The sequence below is a fragment of the Nicotiana tabacum genome, chromosome 5 (assembly GCF_000715075.1).
Source record: "Nicotiana tabacum cultivar K326 chromosome 5, ASM71507v2, whole genome shotgun sequence".
Lineage (NCBI taxonomy): Eukaryota > Viridiplantae > Streptophyta > Magnoliopsida > Solanales > Solanaceae > Nicotiana > Nicotiana tabacum.
In genome coordinates, this window is record NC_134084.1 from 51,004,876 (window position 1) to 51,028,450 (window position 23,575).

General features: G+C 33.6%; 2 protein-coding genes across 2 annotated transcripts; both read left to right on the plus strand.

Moving 5' to 3' along the window:
- The first annotated feature begins 5,674 nt into the window (after window positions 1–5,674).
- LOC107797139 (small ribosomal subunit protein eS10z-like) lies at window positions 5,675–8,675 on the plus strand. The gene is made up of 5 exons (XM_016620003.2): window positions 5,675–5,813; window positions 5,890–5,938; window positions 6,020–6,299; window positions 6,424–6,559; window positions 8,407–8,675. The coding sequence occupies exons 1-5, from the start codon at window positions 5,811–5,813 to the stop codon at window positions 8,482–8,484; spliced, it is 546 nt and encodes a 181-aa protein (XP_016475489.1). The 5' UTR covers window positions 5,675–5,810; the 3' UTR covers window positions 8,485–8,675.
- Window positions 8,676–11,282: 2,607 nt separating this feature from the next.
- On the plus strand, window positions 11,283–20,856 carry LOC107797138 (ferritin-like catalase Nec2). The gene is made up of 3 exons (XM_075252665.1): window positions 11,283–11,615; window positions 12,305–12,530; window positions 20,367–20,856. Exons 1-3 carry the CDS (start codon window positions 11,287–11,289, stop codon window positions 20,742–20,744), a joined length of 933 nt encoding a protein of 310 aa, XP_075108766.1. The 5' UTR covers window positions 11,283–11,286; the 3' UTR covers window positions 20,745–20,856.
- The last annotated feature ends 2,719 nt before the right edge of the window (window positions 20,857–23,575 follow it).

The window sequence follows — 23,575 nt, forward strand, 5'->3', positions numbered from 1 at the left end:
TCTTGGAGATTGGTGTGTAAAATGAGAAGCTGAAGGCTTCTATTTATAGGAAGAAGTGTCATAACCAAAACCAATTTTGGTCAAAAACGTGTTTAGGTGCCTACCACTAATTTTGGCATCTTGCAAATTTTTCTTCTTCATTATGGGGATGGACCCCACAATCATTTTCTTCTTCGCTATGGGGATGGACCCCACAATCTCCTTTTTTCTTTGTTTTATTTATGGGGATGGATCCCACGGTTTAGCTAGCATTTGGCCATAGATTTCCAAATTTGTTTTGAAAAATTTGATTTGGGTGAAATTTGGTTTGAAGATGAAAATGTGTTTGGACATCATTTTTCAAACATATTTCACCTTTTTTTTTTGAAAAAATATAAAACATGATTTATACCCACAAGTTCTAAAAACTATCATAAATACCCAACAATACCTTCATCAATAACATTCATTATATTATCGCGAACCATAGTCCTGAACATAAATAAATTTGATACAATTTTTTTAATGAATTACATAGATGACCGAGAAGACGAAGCAACATTGTTATAAAATAATAAATGATGGACTTTTTTATAAAATACAAAAGTTTGGGTTTTGAGTTTTGGGAATTTGTCAAATATGGATAAAATTTATGAACAAATATGTATTTGCCAAAAAATCCCAAATAAATTTTGGCAAACTCTAAGGCGAAACGGGTCCTTAGTGTCCTTTTCCTTTTTACATATTTTTCCTATTTTCTCCTCATCTCCAACTCTTTGCTTTTTCTTTTTTCCTTTTTTTCTTGTTTTTGTGCATTTTATATGGAAAATGTTCCTAGAAAAAGAATTTCTTTAAGAATTATTTTCTGAATATTTCCCATGTTTAGTTGGATATAACAGGAAGTAATATACAATAATGCCGTATACCAGGAGCACTATAAAATATAAGGATATAACTTTGGTGATATTTTTGAGTATTAAATGTTAAGAATAACAATGGTGAAAAAAATATTAAAAGAATAAAATATAAGTGTTGATTGAAGTGGTAAGAGGTAAATCTTCAGCAATTTGCGGAGGAAATTTGACTTAAGCACGAAAATGAAGAAAACGTCATTTTTCCTCTCTTGACACAACGTATTTTCAACAATTTAAATTAATCAAACACAAAAAATAATTTCATTAAAGAAACATTTTCAACAATACCGCACATACAATTCCCTTCTAATCCTTCTAAGATAATCTTTACATCTCTTTAAAAATAAGCAATAGCCAACAAGAAAAGGACGTCGCAAAAATGCCTTTCTTATATGCTTCTTGTATGGGTAAAATTGATTGATAACACATGTTCAAATGATAACATGACACGTGGAATCGAAGATAGACAAAGAATGAGTCGGGAAACCACCAATACCGGATACAATGGGTGTGACCGGTACTGGATAAATTCCAAAGAGAATGTAGTCGACGGTAGGAGATCAAAGGTTTGCCGTCAGATAGCATTCAATGAGGAAATATTCGCTAACATTAAATGAGCGACCATTGCAGAAAATATTCGCATTCAAAGCCTGATGTTACATGTTCATCAATGACTCCTTTATTATAATTTAAGAGGAGCTTGATCCTAGGATCTTGTTTCCGTAGGTAAAGCTATAAATAGGGGAGTTAGCAGCCATTGTAGGAACATGAAACATTCTACACAAAAAGCTAGACTTTACTATTGCTTTCTCAATTTAACAACTTTATCATCGCTTTTTTTATTTATCATTTTCGCCTTTGCTCTCGGAAGGATGAGTTCGGAATCAGGCTTGTTATCTTCTTTAATTTCAGTCGTCAGATCTTAATTTTGATCCTATGTCTTTATCATTTGTGGATCAAATCAATTTGCTTGTCTATAAACCACGTAACAAATCTAACTGTACTATTTTATGGGTAAACAGTTTGGCGCCCACCATGGGGCATAGATAGTTGCACAATTGTTTTGATTCATTCGTTTATTACTAACTAGTTTTGGTTCTTTCCTTAAAAAAACCCAGGTATGGCAGCTAATGATCTCAACAACACACACAACGTTAAGGCACACAAAGAATTATCCCAACATGATGACTCAATCAGTGAGACTCAAAACGAAGGGGATGAGACGACCCCGGTTCGAGAAGGTCAGTACCCTCAGCATGTGCAGGAATCAACTTCTGATGATGCAGAGGAGGAACATGTCGTGGAAACGGTCAAACTCCTAAGGAAATAACATAAAGCAATCATGAATCACCTCTCAAGGCAGGATGGAGTGATGACCGGGTTAAAGCAAGCATTGTTGGGCGCCTCCAATAACGCGAACAGAAGGGGCCCGATTCTTCCCAGTGTTCCTGCAAATCAAATGGCTCAGAGAGTCGACAACAACACCCCAAAGGGTGAAGTTGGTTTCGACGAAGCCGGAGGGACCGGTAGCAGATCTGAGAATAACAATGGGAGCGCTCCTTTCAAAGCTGAGCTCCTGAGATTCTTGAGGAAAATGAATGAACTGATTGATCGGAATGTGAAGGAGTTTCACGCTCGGATGGATCAAATTCCGTAGCCGCCACCGCTGCTGCTAAAGTTTCCAAATTCAAAAAATATACACAATTGCCGTTTAAGCCAAGTGCAACACCAGAACTAATTTCGAAGAGATTCAAGATGCCAGACATACCAAAATATGATGGGACTTCGCATCGGCGGGAGCACATCACAACCTACACCATGGCAGTGAAGGGAAACAACTTTGCTCAACATGAGATAGAGTCGGTTCTATTGAAGAAGTTTGGTGAAACCCTCACAAAATGGACCCTGACATGGTACTCTCTCCTACCTGCACATTCAATTGATTCTTTTGAGATGTCTGCAGACTCGTTCATTAAGGCCCATGCTGGAGCTAGAAAGGTTCAAGCCAGAAAGGCTGACACATTCAGAATTTCCTAAGGCAAATCCGAGCTACTGCGAGAATTTGTGATCCGATTCCAGAAGGAAAGGATGCTGCTGCCGGCAGTTCCAGATAAGTGGGCAACTGAGGCATTCACGAAGGGTCTAAACCCGATGAGTTCTGATGCCTCCCAAAAATTGAAGGAGAGTCTGCTCGAGTTTCAAGAACCACAGGGGCAAATATTATGAGTCAAAAATAAGGATAGAAGACAATCAACTTGGACATTTGGTACCGACCAAGGGTCGAGGTCGAGATAGAATCCAGGACAAGTTTAAGAGCGAGTTTAGACCAAACCCTCATTTTGCCCAGGCTTTTCGCACCCGCGCCTCCATCCATCACACATGCGGCACCGTGCCTGCGGTCAAAATCATTGTAGGTGCAGAATTTCATTAACTCCCAAACATCCACTTCTGCGGAAAAGACATCGCACCTGCACTTAAGATTCCTTTTCTGCGGCCCAATATGTGTTTTGCGCATGTGCATTTGCGGAAACCCATGCCTCTACTCTTCTTAGCTTCTGCGCTCATCTACCCGCACCTACGAGCTTGCAGGTGCAAAAAATCCCTCGCACTTGTGCGTCTTCTTAGCTCCAGCCATATATGCTTTTGCGGCTCTAGGGTCTCTTCTGCTGTTCGCACCCGCAACCAAATTCACGCAGGTGCGATGCACCAGACTTGAAGCTTCAGCAATTCCTTAAGTCCAAATATGAATCCAATTTCAATCTAAATCACACTTGAGTCTCCCGAGACCCCATCCAACATACAGGTCCTAAAACACAATATGAACTTAATTGAAGCCTCAAATCATATTAAACAACATCAAAATTACGAATCGCACCCCAATTCAAGCCTAATGAAACTAATGAACTTCCAACTTCTAAAACCAATGCCGAACTATATCATATCAACTCCGAATGACTTTAAATTTTGTACACTAGTCCCAAATGACACAACGTGCCTATTTTAACTCCCGGAACCAAAATCCAAATCCGGTAACAATAAAGTCAATTTTCGGTCAAACCTTTAACTTTTCAACTTTCGCCAAAAAGCATCAAACCAAACTACGGACCTCCAAATCAATATCCGAACATACGCCTAAGTCAAAATGCCTATACGAATCTTTTGGGACCATTAAAACTTCATTTAGGAGTTGTCTACACAAAAGTTAAACTCCGGTCAATTCTTTTAACTTAAGCTTCCAACCTTGTGACTAAGCGTCCAAATTCACTCTGAAACCTCCTCGAAACCACTCCAACTACCCCGACAAGTCACATACCTACAAATGAATCTAAGAGAAGCAATAAATAGGGAAACTGAGCTATAATACACAAAATGACCGGGCAAGTCATTACACTCTCGAGGGGATACAATTTTGTGTGATTATTAACATGGCTGAGTCGATTCGTATGGCACTAAGATGAGATGACCTGAGTAAGTATGGTATATGGTACTTTCCGCTATGTACATAACCTAGTTGACTTTCTTGCGTCGGTGATTGTATAATACTCCCAATGAAAGGTAAAGAATGATTTTCTTATATTTAGGCCTAAGGAGTCGAAAGTTATTTTAATGACTTAATGCAATTGAAATCGCTTTATATGATTTTTATTACAGTCATGTTATAATATAAATATTGAAAAACTTATATCATGGGTTATATTTTACTCGTTTTTTTATTTAAAATGATAAAGAACATGAATTTATATAATTTTTATCGTTTTAAATTAAATGTTAGTTGCATTATTTTCTTAAAGCCTTGTCCCAGAAACTTGAGTTAGAGAGAGCATATGATACTTAATGAGTACTGTGGTGTGTACTCAACCCTTAGAGGCCCCTATCCAGGGTCCCGCTTACTTTATGTATTTCAGGATGAGGTATGACACATGATATAACAGAGCTAGGATGACTCTCTTTCCGAGGTATGGTAAAATATCACTTTTACCTTGTAGTAGCTATCATGTTATTTCTTATATTCTTTTGTCGGAATTATTCCAAGTGTTGGTTCTATTTTTTAGTGTAGACTCCATAGATAATTGTGTTGGATTGTAAAAATATTATTGTGGACGTCATGCATAAAGGAATAATTATTTAATTTGATTATATTATTTTATAAAATATACACATATGATGTTGGACATGAAAAATATTCTATGACTTGATTTGAAAATATACATGATTTTTAATTGGCTTCTGCAATTATATTTGATTTTAATATATAGGTTGGTTCGCTCTGATTGAGTAGTGTGTCGGGTGCTTGTCATGTCAATTTGAATTGTGACATGTATCCCATATGTATTTCCCGTGTGTCACTTGTATTTCTATATATATCATTGTATATATCTTTTATATCCATATATACCTGTGTATGAGATTCATGTGAGACACATGTGTCGCACAAAAAAATTTCAACTCAATTTCAACTGTGAATTTTGACTCCAAACTAATCTAAATCACCTCTAATCTTACTCAAATTTTGTATATTGTCTTGTCTATGTGTTTTCAATGAATTCCAACTATACTCTTTCAAAAAATGCTTAATTTTCCTAATTTTTTTGAATATTATATATTATTGATAACTTTTGTGGCAAAAATTAAATGATTAAAATGACTATTTTGGGCTGTTCCGGTAATTTTCCCAAAATCTTTGAATGTTTTGAGGTAGTGGGTAGCGGATTGACAATTGTTGTGATATTATTGGGCCAAAAAGGGCTATTCGGGCTTGAGACTTCATTTTCCAAGCAGTAAAAGCCCATGTGACACAAATGTCAGATATAAGACGTGTGCTTTCTAGGGTTCACAGATAGTCCGCCCCTTTACTGCTGCATTTTGGTGGAGGCTTCAGTTGATTTCCCACCTCTCCTCAATTTTCTTCGAGCAGCTATGGTATCATTCTTCTCCTTTCAAATATCTATCATAATACATTTTTGTCAGTCTTTTTTAATCGATTTTGTGTTTTCAGATTATCCCAGAGAAGAACCGGAGAGAGATCTCCAAGTACCTCTTCCAAGGTTAGTATGCTCTACTTTTTCCTTTTTTTTTATTGTTGTCTGTTTATAAATGTATGTAATTATGGAAATTATTTGTATTAGAGGGAGTATGCTTTGCAAAGAAAGATTACAACTTGGCAAAACATCCGAATATCGATGTGCCGAACCTACAGGTGATAAAATTGATGCAGAGTTTCAAGTCGAAGGAATACGTGCGTGAGACTTTTGCTTGGATGCACTACTATTGGTATCTTACCAATGACGGCATTGAGTTCCTCAGGACTTACCTCAATCTTCCTTCTGAAATTGTCCCTGCTACTCTCAAAAAATCTGCTAAGCCTCTTGGTCGTCCCATGGGTGGACCTCCTGGCGACCGTCCCCGGTAATTTACTTATATATAGCTTATGTGTCTAAAGTTTTATGTTTTTTTCTTTCTTGGATTCTATAGTTACTATGTACTATGCCAAACAAATTGGATTGACATTGGGGTATTGATGGATTTGCAGTGGACCACCTAGGTTTGAGGGAGATAGGCCAAGGTTTGGTGACAGGGAAGGTTATCGTGCTGGTCCAAGAGGTCCACCCGGTGATTTTGGAGGTGAGAAGGGTGGAGCTCCAGCTGACTACCAGCCTGCATTCAGGGTAATTACTCTTTTACCTATACCGTCATTTTTCATATCTTTCTGTTCAATTGAAGTGTTTTTGATAGATCTATTGGAACTAGCAACACTATTTCTGCGTTTTATCTGCATTGCTGAAGTTCCACTTTCACTTCTTATTTGAGTAGATCATATATTAGCACTAGTAGTAAGAGGGAAAGGATATTCTCAGTTCTAGACTGTGAAAATTTTCTGTTCCATGAAATTCTTGTGATCCATCTTGTTTCACCTAATGCATTTGATTTTTCACCTATTGTGACTCACATTATTGCACTGATACTATGAATAAAAATGATCCCAAGCTTATTGCATCGTGTTTAATTATTGTTCCTCATTTGACTTGACTTTTTAAGCTTCTTCTACACTTCACCTCACAGCTGTCCTATGAGATTCTGTATTCCCAATTCATACATTGCATTCTGCAGTACTGACTGCTTATGCTCATGTACTGCATGATAAGTTTTAGTGGAAGATGCACCCATACTAAGCACTCCTTTAGTCAAGTTACGCCTTTAGAGTCCGTAGTATAGGTGATTATCTAAGAGTTTGTGGTAATTTTAATAGTCAGAAAAGGGCCACAAATGCTCTTAATGTATTGAAAATAGCTCAAAATGCCCTTCGTTAAACTTTGGGACCAAAAATACTCTTCAAATTTGTTTTTCGGCTCAAATCTGCCCCTGAGATTAATGGACCAAGTTGGACCTTTAAACACAAGGACACGTGGCATGCTATAAGCATGCTACATGTATATATTACTAAACAAATAAAACCCACCCATTTTCTTAAAAATTATCCAACAACCTGCTGATCCAAAAACCAGTCTCTCTGTCTCTTTCCTCTCCATGAACGATTTTGGGTTTTCCATCCAGCCAATAAACACAATCTTTCTTCGTCCCGTGTTGATGTAAGATACACAAACTTCATCATTTATTCCCCTTGTCTCGAAGAAATCATAAAGAGAATGCTACAGTTCATCATCCAATTCCGTGCAAATCACAAGTTAATCAAAAAAATACCAATCAAACTACCAGGAAAATTGCAATTGCTAGCAATGGGAGATCATTAGCTGCACAGATAAAAAAGACACGAAGAAAAATAGAAATGAAGTAGGAGTACGATCACCAAAGAAAAACCTTTCTAGACTAAATAATGACTCCTCTTTAATTTTCAAATTTAGCTATTCATATTTAAAATAGTGCAAGAATGATTCAAAGCCATGGCCGTAAAAGAGTTGAGAAGAAATTTTGGAATGTTCGGTTTTATATATTTATATGTTTAGACTTAACCACCAATATCATGATAAATGTTGAAGAAGAGCCGGGTGGGGTTTTAGGACAGTGGCTCATTGGGTAATTTCTAAGAAGCTTGGTGGGTTTTACTTGTTTCCTGATATATACAAGTGGCATCCTAATGACGTACCACGTGTCTATTTTGAGTCCGAAAAATGACTCAGGTTGGTCCGTTAATCGCTGGGGTAGATTTGAGTCGAAAAACAAACACGGAGGGGATTTCTGGTCCCAACGGTTAATAAAAGATATTTTTGAACCATTTTCAATACGTTAAGCGTATTTTTGGCCCGTTTCCGTTTAATAGTAGATAACAAATCCTTTTGGCTGTTTGGTAATGTAAACCATGTATTATTAGTATTCACGAAAGCTTCATAATCCTACCTTTCTTTTTTTTGGGGTCACTTGGTTGTATCTTTCCTTTGTTAGGCTTAGGACTAAAATTTGGATTTTGTTCTATTACTCATGATTGATTATGCTGTCTACCTTGTTACAAAAACTCTAACAGTAAATTCAATCTAACCTATCATTCTATAACCTGTAGGGTGGTGGTGGAAGACCTGGATTCGGGCGTGGGGCAGGAGGTTTCGGTGGTGCACCCCGTAGCTCAAGCTTCTCTTAGATTGATCTTATCTTTATTGTAGCTAGTTTTTATGCAATTTTGATAATCACATGCTGGAATTGACTTGCAGCAGTCGAAAGCACTTGGTTCAATTGGGCATAAACTTCTTTATTGGATTTTTAGAGAACTAATTTTGCATGTATTGTTTATGTTTGGTATGAGAAATATTAGTAGTATATGTTTTTTCACAGTAATTTGACTATACTTCTCCGAAAATAATTATAATTTTCATCCTTTACTGATAAAACTGACTTGGACGAGGTCAGAAAACTTATATCTGATTACATGGATGTTTTATTTCTTATTGCATCATGTTCTTGCATGATCCTTATCGATTTACTTCGTTGTAAAACCTAACTGTGAGATTGTGACTATGTGAGGGGAAACAGGTATAGTTTAATGCTACTGCTAGCATATTGCAATATTTACTACTGCAAGTATTTCTAGCTTATTATAATAATTGCTCCGAATCCTTTGTTTCGCGTGCATATCTTTAGGGGTTGTTTGGTACGAGATATAAGTAGAAATAATGTTGGGATAAAAATTTAATACCATCGTACTACTTTGTTTGGTTAGCAAACTTGGGATAAGTTTTCTCCATATATGAAAATTAGTACCGAGATAACTTATACCTTGTAGGGATGGGTTAATTAGTGCCGGGATAACTTATACTTTCTTGGAAATTATGCAAATGTCATTTTTAATACTCTCTCTGTTCCAATTTTTGTGAACCTATTTCTTTTTTGGTCCATTCCAAAAAGAATGACCTCTTTCTAAACTTGGTAACAATTTAGCTTAAACTTACAATTCTATCCTTAGTTAGAAACTTTTATAATCACACAAATACTCTGGGTCCCTTTTTGACTTGTTTAGGACCACAAATTCTAAAAGTCTTCATTTTTTCTTAAACTTCGTGTCCAGTCAAACAGATTCACATAAATTGGAACGGAGGGAGTATAACGTACCAAACAGTGGATAAAAAACAATATCAGGATAACTAAGTCTGGCATAACTAATCCCAGCATAACTTGTATTCAAACTAAACGACCCCTTGGTGGACAAGAATGAATTTGCATCAAATATTTTTATGGCGTACCTTTTTAGTGTAGAATGGTAACTCCAAAACCATACTATCAATTTTTAGTTTGGCTTAATGTCCAATTTGGTACTCGTATTTGCAAGATTTTCTATTCTCGACTCAATTTCACTAGTTCTCACTTACATACCTTAACTAGTTGCTTATATTTTAGCAACTTGTTACATACCTTAACATTTGAAGATAAATGTCTGCAACATTAATGTATTACTCCTGAAATGCATCATGCAAACTACCACACTAAACCTATCAACTAATGCACGACTTTTAATATCATGATTGTCGTAGTAGATTCCACATTTCCTTGATTTTTCTTTTTCCTAAAAAAACCTTCTTCAACAAGGTTAGTTAGAGCCCCTTACGCATATATTTAGTAGGCAAAAGGTGAATAAAAAAGAGAGAATTACATAATAATACAGCCTACCAGCTACATTGCAACCGAATGGATCATTTACAAGTTTGCAAATTTGTAGCCCAAAATCAGTAGGCCAGATCAGGAAAAAAACGAGCATTAATGCCTTTTTTTTATTTTGGATCTTCAGGAGCAAAATTTTCGTGATTTTCTTCTTCTTTTTCCCAAGTTTATACATTTCTATTCCAGTTAAAAAAACGCAAAAAGATGCGATGCTAGTTGAAAACCCTACAATCTCTTCTCCAAGTTCCAACTAGCAAAATTTTGCTCTAAGTTTCTGATTTAGCAGAGAAATTAACAAGGAAAGAAAAATCTAATTGTTCGTGATTTAGAAGAAAAATCAACAAAGAAGTCGACTTTATACATAGATTATTCGAGATAAAGTAAGAAAACACACAAAATTTTTAAATTTCACCTTTTTTTCTTGCAATGGAAATTATCATGTCTACATTCTTCATAGTGGTGGATGGGATAACGATAATAACTTGGTTAATCCCCGCAAGTGATGTAACCATAAATACACATATGTAAAGCATCAAATAGGAAAAATAAGGTTAAATACTCAAAACAACCGGTCGGGTCGTTACAAAAAGGTCACATAAAAATGTAAAAATACTAAATAATGAATAATGTTGTTGAGTTGTCCCACATCGATGAAATTTGAGGTCCTTGATCTCCTTATATTTCAAGTGCAAAAGATATTGTTACACATTTTTCTATGAAAAACTTGCTAAACAGCAGTAATGTAATATATAAACTTCCAGATCACGAACGAAAACTTACATATGCTACACGTTTTACATAACTAAAGGCAATTTGGTTTACAACTTATTGACCTTAATTAAGATACTAGAAGATTAATGAAATTCCTTGAAAAGGTGATTACTTCCAATTTGTCTAACATAGCACATGTCAATACACTACAAAACATTAGTAGCAAATTGATGTTAGACATGGGTAAATGTTTAGCGAAATTTTAACAAAAATGAAAAACAGATGCATAGCTTAGATGTTCAGCAACATGCATATGGTGAGAATGTTAACCCTTTCTGTTCAATGATGATCCAAATTTAGTTAGTTTTGATAACCCACGTAGTGCTAGTTTCTCAAAAATGAATATCATACCATGCATATAGAAGAAAAAGTGTAGTAGGGACAGAGCGACGTTTCATCAGCCAACCTTCAGCTTCAAAACAATAATGACTGAGCGACATTTCAACGTTTTCTGTTGGCAAAAGGCAGTTATAAATAGTCTATGGAATCAAAACCGAGTATCAACACATACGAAGAATTAATGGCTTTTGTTTCAGCCTTTGTCATTTCCATGGTTTTTAGTGAGCTTGTTTTTGTCTGTCAATCCAATCCAGTTTGTCAACCAATTTATCCTAAATATGAGATCCCAGTGTACAAAGAAGACAGAGACAACGTGCATTTTGCACAGAACTTGGAGTTCTTGGAAGCAGAATATTTTTTGTGGGCTTCCAAGGGACATGGTATTGATGTAATGGCACCATATTTAACCAAAGGAGGACCTCCTCCCATTGGTGCCCAAAAAGCAAATCTTGATAGTCTCACATACAGGATTATCGAGGAATTTGCCTACCAAGAAATTGGTCATCTAAGGTGGGAAAATGCCACTGTATACCCGCTCTCAAAATAATAGCCGAAAAAAAATATATTTTTTGCATATTCTTTGTATATATATACACTACATATGTTATATACAAAAATTATACCATTTTTATATATTTTTCTAGTTACTGAATATAAATAGTTTCTGCCGCGGGCTAAAAATGATAATATCTGTATTTTATTAATGCCCTCTCTCCTAATCAGCGGTAGGGGTGGTAAAATAGTTAAAAGAAAACAATTAACCACCCATATTATCCACGAAAAAATGGGTTGGATAATGAACTTTTTAAAATGGGTCAAATATGGATAAGAACCATATTATCCATTCAGAAAATGGATAACGTAACCAATGAGTCTAACTTTTACATTTGTAAAGCCTCAAATTGGGGGTTCCTCAAATTAGTGAGACTAAGAATTCTCCCAAAAGTGATCCATATGCAAGAATTCATGGATAATATGGTTACCCATATTATACGCCGGTTAACCTGTTTTTTATCCGTATTAAATATGGGTCAGGTCGGATAATTGATCCGTTTTTTCATTATCCGTTTTCGACCCGAACCATATCCGATCCGATCTGTCCGTTTGCCGCTCCTAGTCACCGGATTCATATTTTTTTTTTCCTTTTTCAAAGTGCGGATATATGCGATTAACTTTTATTTTAATTTGTGGGTTTTTAGGGCAATTGACAAAACAGTGGGCGGTATTCCAAGACCTTTGATGGATCTTAGCCGTGAAAACTTCGCAAAATTATTTGATGAAGCAATTGGATACGAACTGGAGCCCCCATTTGATCCCTACAGGGACAGCTTGAGCTACATGCTATCTTGCTATGTTATTCCATATGTTGGAATGAATGGCTATGTTGGCATGAATCCACAGCTCAAAGGCTATGCCGCAAAACATGTGAGTTCTAATTAAGAATCTGCATAATCCCCACCACTCTATATTCGAAAAAAGTGAAAACGTATTAAACAATTTAAATTTACTAATGTGAAATTCTTTTTTAACTAAGGCCGGAGCCGGCTAAGGTTTCATCGAACCCAATAATTTTTTGTTCAAACTTTTTTTGTATGTATATATAAATACACTAAAATTTTCTATAAATATTAGATTTTCATAATTTTAAAAGTACAATGAATTCAGTGCTAAGAACCTTAAGGATGGAACCCATCAACTTTAGATCTGGGATCGCCTCTGGTGCCTAGTTATGCATCAATAAAGCACAATGGAACAGTTCGATATATGCTGACGTCGTTAATATATTTTTATTTATGGCCATGATATTCACCCTAATCTCCGGCGAAGCGTCTACAGTTTCAATTTGAGAAGTTAAGCAATTTAGCTCTCTTTCATCATGTTCTCTGAAATCTAATAATTGGTCAAGGCTAAGTTACCAAGTCAAAGTAGATTTGTTACCACTAGTATGTTGGTCTTCCGCAATAGGATCATATAATTCAATATTTTTGACGCAGAATACACACAAAATCTTTTTATATAAAATATTTTTATGATTTAAACAAAAATTCTACTTATAGAGATGGAAAAAAGTGCGTGTAGAGTCTATGAGTGATTTTTGTTTAAATCATAAAAATATTATATATAAAAATTTTTGTTTGAGCCATAAAATAAAAATGAAAGACAAATGTCTAAGTACAAGAAAATAATTATTTGATTCTTTTTAGCCAACTGGATAATGAACAAAACTCTACCTTGGAAGTCTTGAATGAAAGAAGGGGGAGGCGGTGAAAGCCACTCCTTAGTAAGGTTCGACTTTTTCTATTATTTTAAATAATAAAATAATATAAAGAAAGAAATTATTTTTCGAGGAGCTCCCTCTCCTTGATCTCTTCTTTTTGTTTTTAGCCACATTTGGCCTTTTAGCCGTCAATATAGTAAATTTAAAGTTTATTCATAATTTATAATTTCATCAATTCAATTTCACAAGTTATCATGCTTCCTTACTAGTTAGCAATAACACACGTAACCTTTGCAGAGTTAAAAGCCCTTGTGACTTCTTTTGGAAAGCTATTTATAATTTATTTTTAAATACACAAACATCATCAACTAACTAAGAGAAGATGACTTTTTTCTCGGCGAACAAAAAAATATATTAGTTATTTAATCTATAAAAAATACTATCGGAATTATCTTAAACATATTAGAAAAGTCAGAATCCAGCATTTACATTTTGATTAATCTATGTAATTTTTTTCTTTGTTTTACAAATAACCTCTATCCAAGAACATAACAATGCATTAGATATTGTCCTTTTTCTAAGCGGAAATCTGTGATTATACTTGAATCACCTGGCATTGATGGATTCTAAATATGTTAAGACTTAAGCCTATCCTAAAATAAAAGAAAATATGAAATTCATATTAAAATAAAAATTTAGAATTTATTCGTTGAAGCTATCCTGAAAGATGATTTAGTTTTTGAGTGTGTCTATTATCTGCTCTCATTTAAATAGGGATCTTTTAAAAGTAAATCTGGCCTCATATAACATCTATTTTGTTATTTATATTGTTTTATACAATCGATTCTTATTTAAGTAGGGATCTTTTAAAAGCAATACCTGACTTCATCAAAAACCTATATTTATTGTTCGTAGTTTTAAAAATATTTTTAGATATTATATGAAAATACTCGACTTGTTTATTTTTATAAGAATATTTTATTATGAGATTTTTAATTCTATTGCATTTACATTATTCTTTCATAAAATATATTTATGAATGCTTTTCTATCAATCATAACAATAGATTTCTTTCTATTGTTTTGTTTGTACATTTAAAATGGCAGGTACTTTCCTCACGTGAGCAAATGCATGAAAAAACAACATAAAGATGATATTAATCTATCTTTATTAATCTCAAAAATAGTCAAATGACAGAAACAAAAATTGGTTATTATGGTAGTAATATGTGGATGTTAAACTAAACAAACATATGCAAGGAAATGTTTTTTAACAGCGTGTGCTTTATTGTATACCAAGTAACAAAAGTTTTTTTAATGTATTACACATGAAAAGTAGTGAATAATAAAAAATAATACAAAGTTATTGGCTTGAAAAAAATTATACCGCTGCATCTTTATCAACCACAAACAACACCAAACTAATCCTATAAATTAATAAGTCACATCATAAGCATCGTGCATCCAAGGTGAAACAAGAAAACCATGACAAGGAGAATTTTTTTTTTTTTAAAAGTTCATCCATACTTACTTGTGGAAAAATATATTCAGTGCATGCATTTCTAAAATAATAGGTAGGAATCTTAAAGCATATGATTATTTATGTGTTGCTTTTGCTAGTATATTGGTGTTATCAAAATAATAAATAATTTTATGGATATTCTATAGAAAGCAATCAAAAGAATGGAAAATGAGATTATTTTTTTTTAAAGTTTTGGAAAGTGACGATTTGTTTCTTTAGCTCTGGGAAGTGGTGATTTGTTTCATTTGGATTTGTAAATTCAATGGTTGTGACCATTAATGAAGGGGTATGAAGCATTATTTTGTGGATTTTTATAGGGTAAGTTTTTTTATTTTAAAAAAAAATTGATATAAGTAAAATATCTAAATTATTTAGAAAGATATTTTAGTAAATTAACTTTTTAGTTTTGGGCTTCACACTTTTAAAATATACTAGTCTTAGGGTATGTGCTTTGCGCGTATACCCGTATCAACGAATATATAATTTTTTAAAAATTACGTAAAAATATAAACTAAAAGTTAAAAAAAATTGAAAATGACAAATATTATTCCCAGTTAGATAGATCAATAAATAAAGATGCCATATACTACAAAAATTTCCAGATGCCTTATTTGTCATTTAAAAAGGACTTATCAGAATTTCAAAATTAAAATGCAATCTTTTGGTCTTCTAGAAATTTAGGATGAAAAAATTGGCGCTATACCTCCTAAAAGTTGATAGTGATAATGTAAGGTTTAAAGAATAACTAATTTTGAATAATATTTTATAATAAATTACTCATATTTAGTATATATAAGAAATAGAGGATAAAATGTATTATAATATATATATATATATGTCACCTATTGGACTGAATTTAAGAAAGGAAAAAAACAAATGGTAACTCATTTTAAATACATTTTATCCTCTGCTATTTCGTCCTTATTGCTTTAAATTTGCATTGTTATCGATTTGACTCTTAGTTTAATATTATAATCAATTTTTTTTACTTTTTTCACCATTAATTTATGTACCTTAAGAGTTTTATCAACTTGAAATTTGTTTTTACTTATACGATGAATTTAAAAATAGTTACATCGAATTCTTTTGCTAATCAGTTAATTTAACGACTTAATTATTTGTTCTCAATATTTTGAATTCGCTCATCCCAAATTTAAATACTTATTATAATTATAATTTTATTCAATAAAAATTCTACTTTCAAATAGTTAAATAGTATGTCAATTTTGAATTGTTGTGCTTCAGGAATCATTGTGCTTTTGACTAAGAAAATCATTGTGCTTTAATAAAGTAGGAGTCAAAATAGAAAGCACAATGATTTTAAAATAGAAAGCATGTTTGACTCCTATTTCAAATAGTTAAATAGACTACTTTAAAGTTTCTAAAAGTAAGAAAATCGTATAGTTTAAGATAGCTTTAATAATAAGGGACTTCAAATAAGGAAATTCATATATGGTAAAAAGTTAAACAAATTTAATGTGTTAGATATTGGGATTTTCTACCTAAAAATTAGAAAAGCAACTTAAAATTATAAATTTATCTAACGTGAAATCTATTTTTAAAGGATAAAAAAGACAATTTCACTAAAGGGCTTTGTACTTTGCGCATATATCTCATATTAATTAGTATAAAACTTTACTAATCATATAAAAATTATTAAACTATGTACAATTGTTAAGTATCATTTCCAAAATATTTTTAGAATTTTATATTGAATTAAAGAGTATGATAATTATGGATATTGAAATAATTTATATCAAATAATAATATCTATTAGAATGTGTATTTAAATTTTAGTACATAAAATTTATAGATTTGATTAAAAGGCAATGGACATACTATTATATAACCTGAGGATCAAACATGCTTTTTCATAAATAGTCTTTCTTTCTTTTTATTTTTTATTTTTGCTAAGATAATTAAGTCATATAAAATTAATTGATTTTAATTGTATTACCAGTTATAAATTTTTAATTGAGAAGGAGTGGCAACGAATTATCAGCTTTAGTTATAGTTCGTACTTAGTCTTTTTTTTACTAAGATAATTAAAATACATAGAATAAAAATATTAGCTAATTCAATATTTAAAAATAAATTGTAATATCCAACATTTAAAATATTAATGAAAATTATAATTATATCTATGCAATGCATATTTATGCTGATATATTTGTTTCTTATAATTGTATATATATTTATCACCAACAAATTTATTTTAATCTAATTTAGTCTAAAATAATTAATTAAAACTAATGAAAAAGAAAATATAGATAAAACACAACGTGTGCATGGAGAAAACATGAAGAGAAGCAATATTATCACTAAATTTGTAACGTGCACCATAAACTAATATAGTAACATTCTTTTATTAAGGTTATGTTAGTTCAAGTAAGAAATAATTTAGTAAGAAAATCTCGGTTGATTATAAAGTTCTAAATATTAAAAAGATTAACTTAGATTATAATTTTATCCAATATAAAATTTTATTCAAAGAACCCCAATAAATATCTGGATGCTCGAAATTTAACAGAAGAAGAAATTTAAACATATACAAAGGTTGAAAATAAACAGAGTTCATCAACATATTATGATAGATGACAAAATAGTTTCTTGCAAACAAATATTTGTTATGTGAAAGCAAAAGGCAATAGCTAAAGGTGAACTTTAGAACAAATACTCCTTAAAAAATTATATAAAAATAAATAAAAAGGAGCTCTACATAATGACTTCGATAATTTTGATTGAGTTGATAGGATTTTTGCATTATAACTGTTTATAAAAATTTAGTTATTAATTTCAATGAGGACAAATAAAAAAGTGGTTTAAATCACTTCTAAAACTTTAGAATCCTAACTAATCAACATTTACTTTGTTGGACGTTCTAGGAAATATGGGTAATTTCAAATAAGGAAGGAATTATTAAGTAAAATTTAGTTGAGTTAAAAGTCTTAAATATTAGTAGTTTCTACCTAATTCAAATAAGGAAAGAGAATTTTAGTTGATTTCAAAGCCTTAAAAATCAAAAAAATTATTTAATTACTATTTTGTCCAATATAAAATCTATTTTTAAAGGATAAAAAAGGTGAACGACATTTCGCTAAGGGGCTTCGTGCTTTTAATATAGTATAGTTTTAATGTACGTGCGTTGCACGTGTGCATCACGTTAGTCAATATAAAATATATATGAATTATAGAAATATAACGATGAAGGTTAAATTCAATGCAATATATGTTTAAATGATGAAAATAAATATTAGTACATTGATGCAATATATAGTTGAATTCAACATTTCTGAAAGAATTTAATGTAATTAGTTCTATAGTATTTATAATTATAAATATTTAATTATATAAGATACAAATATGATAGGTTGTTATTTCATCTAACAACTCTTTGTAAACTCTACGTTCATAATGTTATTATACAAAAAAAATAATTGTTCATTCAAAGTTAATCAAAATTATAGACAAGCCAAATGAACCTCTTCTTGTGTAAACAAATTATCTAGATTCTTATTGATCTAAGTCTAAATTCCCTACTTTGCACGTTTATCCAACACCAAATAAAAGTTAATACTATCCTAAACTCACTCTAAATGCACTATGCTATTGACAACTTTGAAATTTCAAGAGTTCACATTATTGAGGTCAATTTTTTAAAATTATGGGGGGGGGGGGGGGATTGGGGGGGGGATTGGGGGGAGGATGACAAATATATAGCTATTTCAAGAGTTCCAAATGCATTAGTTTATCTTAAGTTTAAAAAATGAAATGTAGTTACAAATTCGCATAGTATGACTGTAGCTTAATTTATTTCTAAATTAACATCATTTTAGTTCAATCTTCTAGAAATTTAAAGTTGAGATAATCAAAACTCTTAAATGTTAACAGGAAAAAGGCGAACATGCATTGTTGATGGATGTTTCATATTTTAGGCAATCAATTATTGATAATTTAGAGAGAGAAACATATTATTATATACCTCATAGGCTAAGAATTAAAATAACTTTAATGGAATGTACTAAACTTCAAAAGAATATTTATAAAAAACTGATCAAATAAGGAATGATTTAATAAGTTAAAATTTAATTCAATTTGAAGTCCTAATTGTTAGGATCTTCGTAAGTAAAATTCTAGTTGATTTGAAGTCCTAAATTAGGAAAATAATTAAATGACTATTTTATCTAGAGTAAAATTAGCTTTTAAATAGCAAAAAAGATATTTCAATAGGGATTTCGTGCTTTTAATATAGCATAGATAGATAAATAATTTCCTACATAGTTTAAGTGAGAAAAAAATCTAATAAATAAATTTTTATTAATTTGAGACCCCAATAAGTCATATATTTTACTCAGGAAAATAAGTAATGACCCCAATTATTCCTCATAATTTGTATTTCTTAATTTTAATTTAATATGAAAGTAATAAAATAATTAAAAATATATTATTATTACCTGCACCGGATGTTTACACCTAACCAATAGATACATGACATGTGTCTTGCATATGGATTTCAATCATTTAACCATAGTAAATTATATTCATTCTCATCTAATTAAATTAATTAACCATAGTGAGTTAATATAGTTTGGTGTAAACACATGGTATGAGTAAGTATTTACCCAACTATGATAATATCTTGGTTGAACTTTGTATAATCCTTAAGAAATTAAGAATAATATATCTCAGTTTGCATTTAATAAATAAGATATCATATTACTTAATTTAATCAAAATATAATAGAAAATTATGTTAAGAAAATCATTCTTTTCCATTCTAAAGTATTGTCTTGTTATTAAATAAATTCCTTAAATTGAATTTATTTTAGTTCTTAGATTTTAAATTGATACGACATCTAGGGTCAAACTTCCAAATATTTGGCAAGAGAATATTTAAGTAAAATCGTTTTTAATATTTAGCTAAGAGTTATTGCTTAAATCTTTGGTGTTAGAAGTAATGAATTTTAAAAGGAAAGAATTTATAAAGCTAAATTTTTTCTTTATTTTAAATTCGTCGATTATAGAAGTTTTGTATATAGTTTGAATAAGGAGTGATTTAATATCTAAAATTTTAATTAATTTCGAAGTCCTAAATATTAAGAAAATAATTAAATGATTATTCCTAAATATAAAGGAAACAATTAAATGTCAATTCCTAAATATTAGGGAGATAATTAAATAAATATTTTTAAATATTAGGATAATATTTAAAAGACTATTTTGTCTAGTCTGAACTCTAATTTAAAGGGTAAAAAAGGCGAGCGACATTTTGCTAAGGGCCTTCGTGCTTTTAATATAGTATAGATTATTCTTAGAGTACGCGCGTTGCGCGTGTACTCCGGTAAAAACAGAGCACAATGGAACACGTTAGCTATATGCTGACCTCGTTAGTCTATTTTTCTAAATGGCCATTGCATCAGTTAGGCAATTTAAGGTTTCTTTGATCACGTTCTCTAAATTCTTATATTTGGCCAAAGTAGATTATCAAAAATCTTAATCCATGCATGCTTTTTCTCTTTACAGCTTGTGGCAGGACTATTGGGAGTTGAAGCAGGGCAAGATGCAGTGATTCGTATGTACCTTTATGAAAGAGCTGATGAAGTAGTATGGCCTTATGAATACACTGTGGCCTACTTTACAGATCGCATTTCAAATTTAAGAAACCGATTGGGAATGTGCGGAATCAAAGATGAAGGCATTTATGTCCCTTTAGAACTTGGAGCTGAAAATCGAACAGAAAGTAACGTCTTATCTGCTGACTATTATTCCCTCTCTTACCCAAGAACTCCGCAAGAGATTCTCAGGATTGTACACAGCACGGGTAGTGAGCATATGCCTGGTGGATTCTATCCCCACGGCGCTAATGGGAGGATTGCCAGAGAATTGCTTCAAGATCCATGATATGAAATATCACGTGATACGAATCATCATTTGCCTTTCACTTGTATGATAAATCAATAAATAGAACTGATATAGAAACTGTTTGACCAAAAAGTTTCAAGCCTTTTTATTAAATTAATTGAATAAGATGATATGGAGTGAATCCTAGCCAGAGATAATTTATTCTAGATCTGAGATAGAAGACAAAAATAAACAAACATAACTGAACGTAAAATTTGATCACAATCGTGATTGGATTTCATAATGTAAGAAAAGGAAGATGGCTTCAATAATATCAAATGATAACGAATACATAAAGGAAAGGAATCACCATTCTTGAACAAGATAGACCTTCATACATTTGACAAAGTTGAACTACAGATAAATGCCAGGATCCTGAGATTTATCCCCCTTTTGGCGAAGAGCCTGGGGGATGGAACATCCTCTCCTTCTGAGGGATGTATGTGTATGTATGTGTTCCCATCAGCCCCCCCTTCTGTTATTCCCTCTCATGATATTTATACAAAACACTTCCCTTACCAGCAGTCCTTAAACGGAGTACCTAAGTTCTTGGAATATCCTCTAGAGTATTCCTTTGAAATGTCTAAGTGTCAAACTAGTCGTTCGGGCCGAACTGAGTGCTCGACCTCGATCGTAGCTGAATCATTCGCTGATATATTGCTTCATGTACGTGACTTCGGCTTGGTTGACTCCTGGTCGTTCTTCCTTAAGTAGAATTCCTTTGATTAGATTTTGACCTATACAGTTAGTCCCTCCACCTGTCGGGGTCGCCTTTGGACGAGCTTGATGAGTAGACTACGCCAGTTTGCGAGTTGAGAAATCTGAGCATCTGGGTCGAGGGGTGAACCCTTCATAGCAAGATGACGGCGTGATGCTTCGAGAGCCATACCTAACCGTTACGTCAGTTTGAAATGACGTCAAATTGTCATGCATCATTATGGCACACGTTCCCTATACGTTATGTCGTTTCCTGTGCCTCTTCTGTTTTGGAGTTGATGTGGCGGCGTTTGGTTTTCCCGCTCAGGGTGCTTGTATTCTTATAAATAGAGAAGAGAACTTCTCCATTGGGTTGCTATGTTTCCTATAAATTATTCGAAAAACTCCAGGCTTTTCTTTCCTCCCTCTTCAAATTCTTACGTCTCCATCTCTCTTCTTTTGAAGTTTCTTGCCATTGTTATCCCCTCCACCTTAGCACTTATCATCTATGTAACCAAAGAAAACATGGCTAGTGCACCTTCTAACTCAGGTAGAGTCACCGGTACCGTTGCGTCGGAAACGGATATGCCCTCCCATGAAGAAGGGACAACCATTGTAGAAGATGAGAATTTTCCCACTGTGGATGAGATAATTCCACGTTCAGGGAAAGCCAAGACTGATTTCAAGAACTTACCTGACGCCGATCCTGAGCCTGTCATTTTCATAATGGATGCTGCGGTGCTTGCTGCGCTTAAGACTAAGTGGAGGATTCCTGACCATGTTGAGCTCATTCCTGTAGGTAACGACGTCGTGCAGATACATCACCCGGGGTATTGTGCATTTTATGCGTACCTGTTTGTCATCGGTTACACACTTCCCTTTCCTTCCCTGGCGGAGGACTTCTGTCGCTATTATGGGGTATGCCCCACTCAGCTCTCTCCGTATATATACAAGCTCTTCCTCATGCTTACCAAGTATGCGGAACTGGCCAGCCGAGGGATTTCTCTCCGTCACTTGCTTCACCTCTTTGTACCCAATTTTTACAGGGTACTATAATGAATCTTCGTCACTGCGGGACCAAGGGCTTGATGGTGAAGATATATGATAAGAGCAATCACCGCTTTTGGGAGAACTTCTTATTTGTGAGGATGGAGCACGTGGTGTCAAATCCTAATGAATTTTTTGAGGAGTGGAATTATGCCCATAAATTTTTAATTTTTTCTCAAACGGTTTCTCGTTGTCCCCTTTCGGTGATCTGATTGTTCTTCTTTTTCCATTTTTCTCTATTTTGCAGCCGAGAAGGCACCTCCTCGGCAAGTTGCTAATATTCGCGAGTGGGTGAGCCAGGTTTTGCCCCATACGATGGGCATTCGTGAATGTTTGCTGTTCCATGAGAGATTTAGGTGTAGACCTTCGCTGGTGAGTCCTCTCATCTCGCCCTTGGTCACTTTGCCTTTTGTTCTGTATTTTCCTCCCCATATTTCCTCTTTGGTTTAAGCTTCTCTCGTTGGTAGGTCAGCGGGTCATGAGGAGGGCGAGGCTCCCATACCTGCTTTCCGTCAGTCGAGTCTCTCAATCAGACCTGAACCGATTGCGGCTGCAAGTGAGAGCATTCAGGCCGCTGTTACTTTACAGACTACGTCCCCTCTCGGACTTGGCCGTCGTGAGGTTGCTCATCAGGCTCTAATTCCAGCAGTTCATTTGGTGGATGAATCGTCTCAGGACGATGACGAGAAGCTCCATTAAAGAGGCGGAGAATAAGGGCTGATGGGGTACCCAAGATCGAGGGGACTTCGAGGGGCGATCCCGTGTTGGTAGTGTCTGAGCCTGCTGGTGATGTTGATTTAGATGAGGAGACCCTCGGGCATGAAGGTGGTGCCTATTTCTGGTGTGGGGGAGTCTACCGTGGTAGGGGGAAGAGCTTGGAGGTCGCTGCAATCATTTCGAGTGGTCCATCGACTTCATAACATGCCCATGCTCCCTCTCCGTCCAGTAAGAGGGCAAAGGGCATGGTTATAGATGACTATGAATCCGGTTTAGATATTGACCCCGAGGACATAAGCATGTTTGAGGCGGGGTTCACTCGGGTGGAGGCGGCAACGGATGATTCCTCTCGCATGATCGAGATTTCTTCG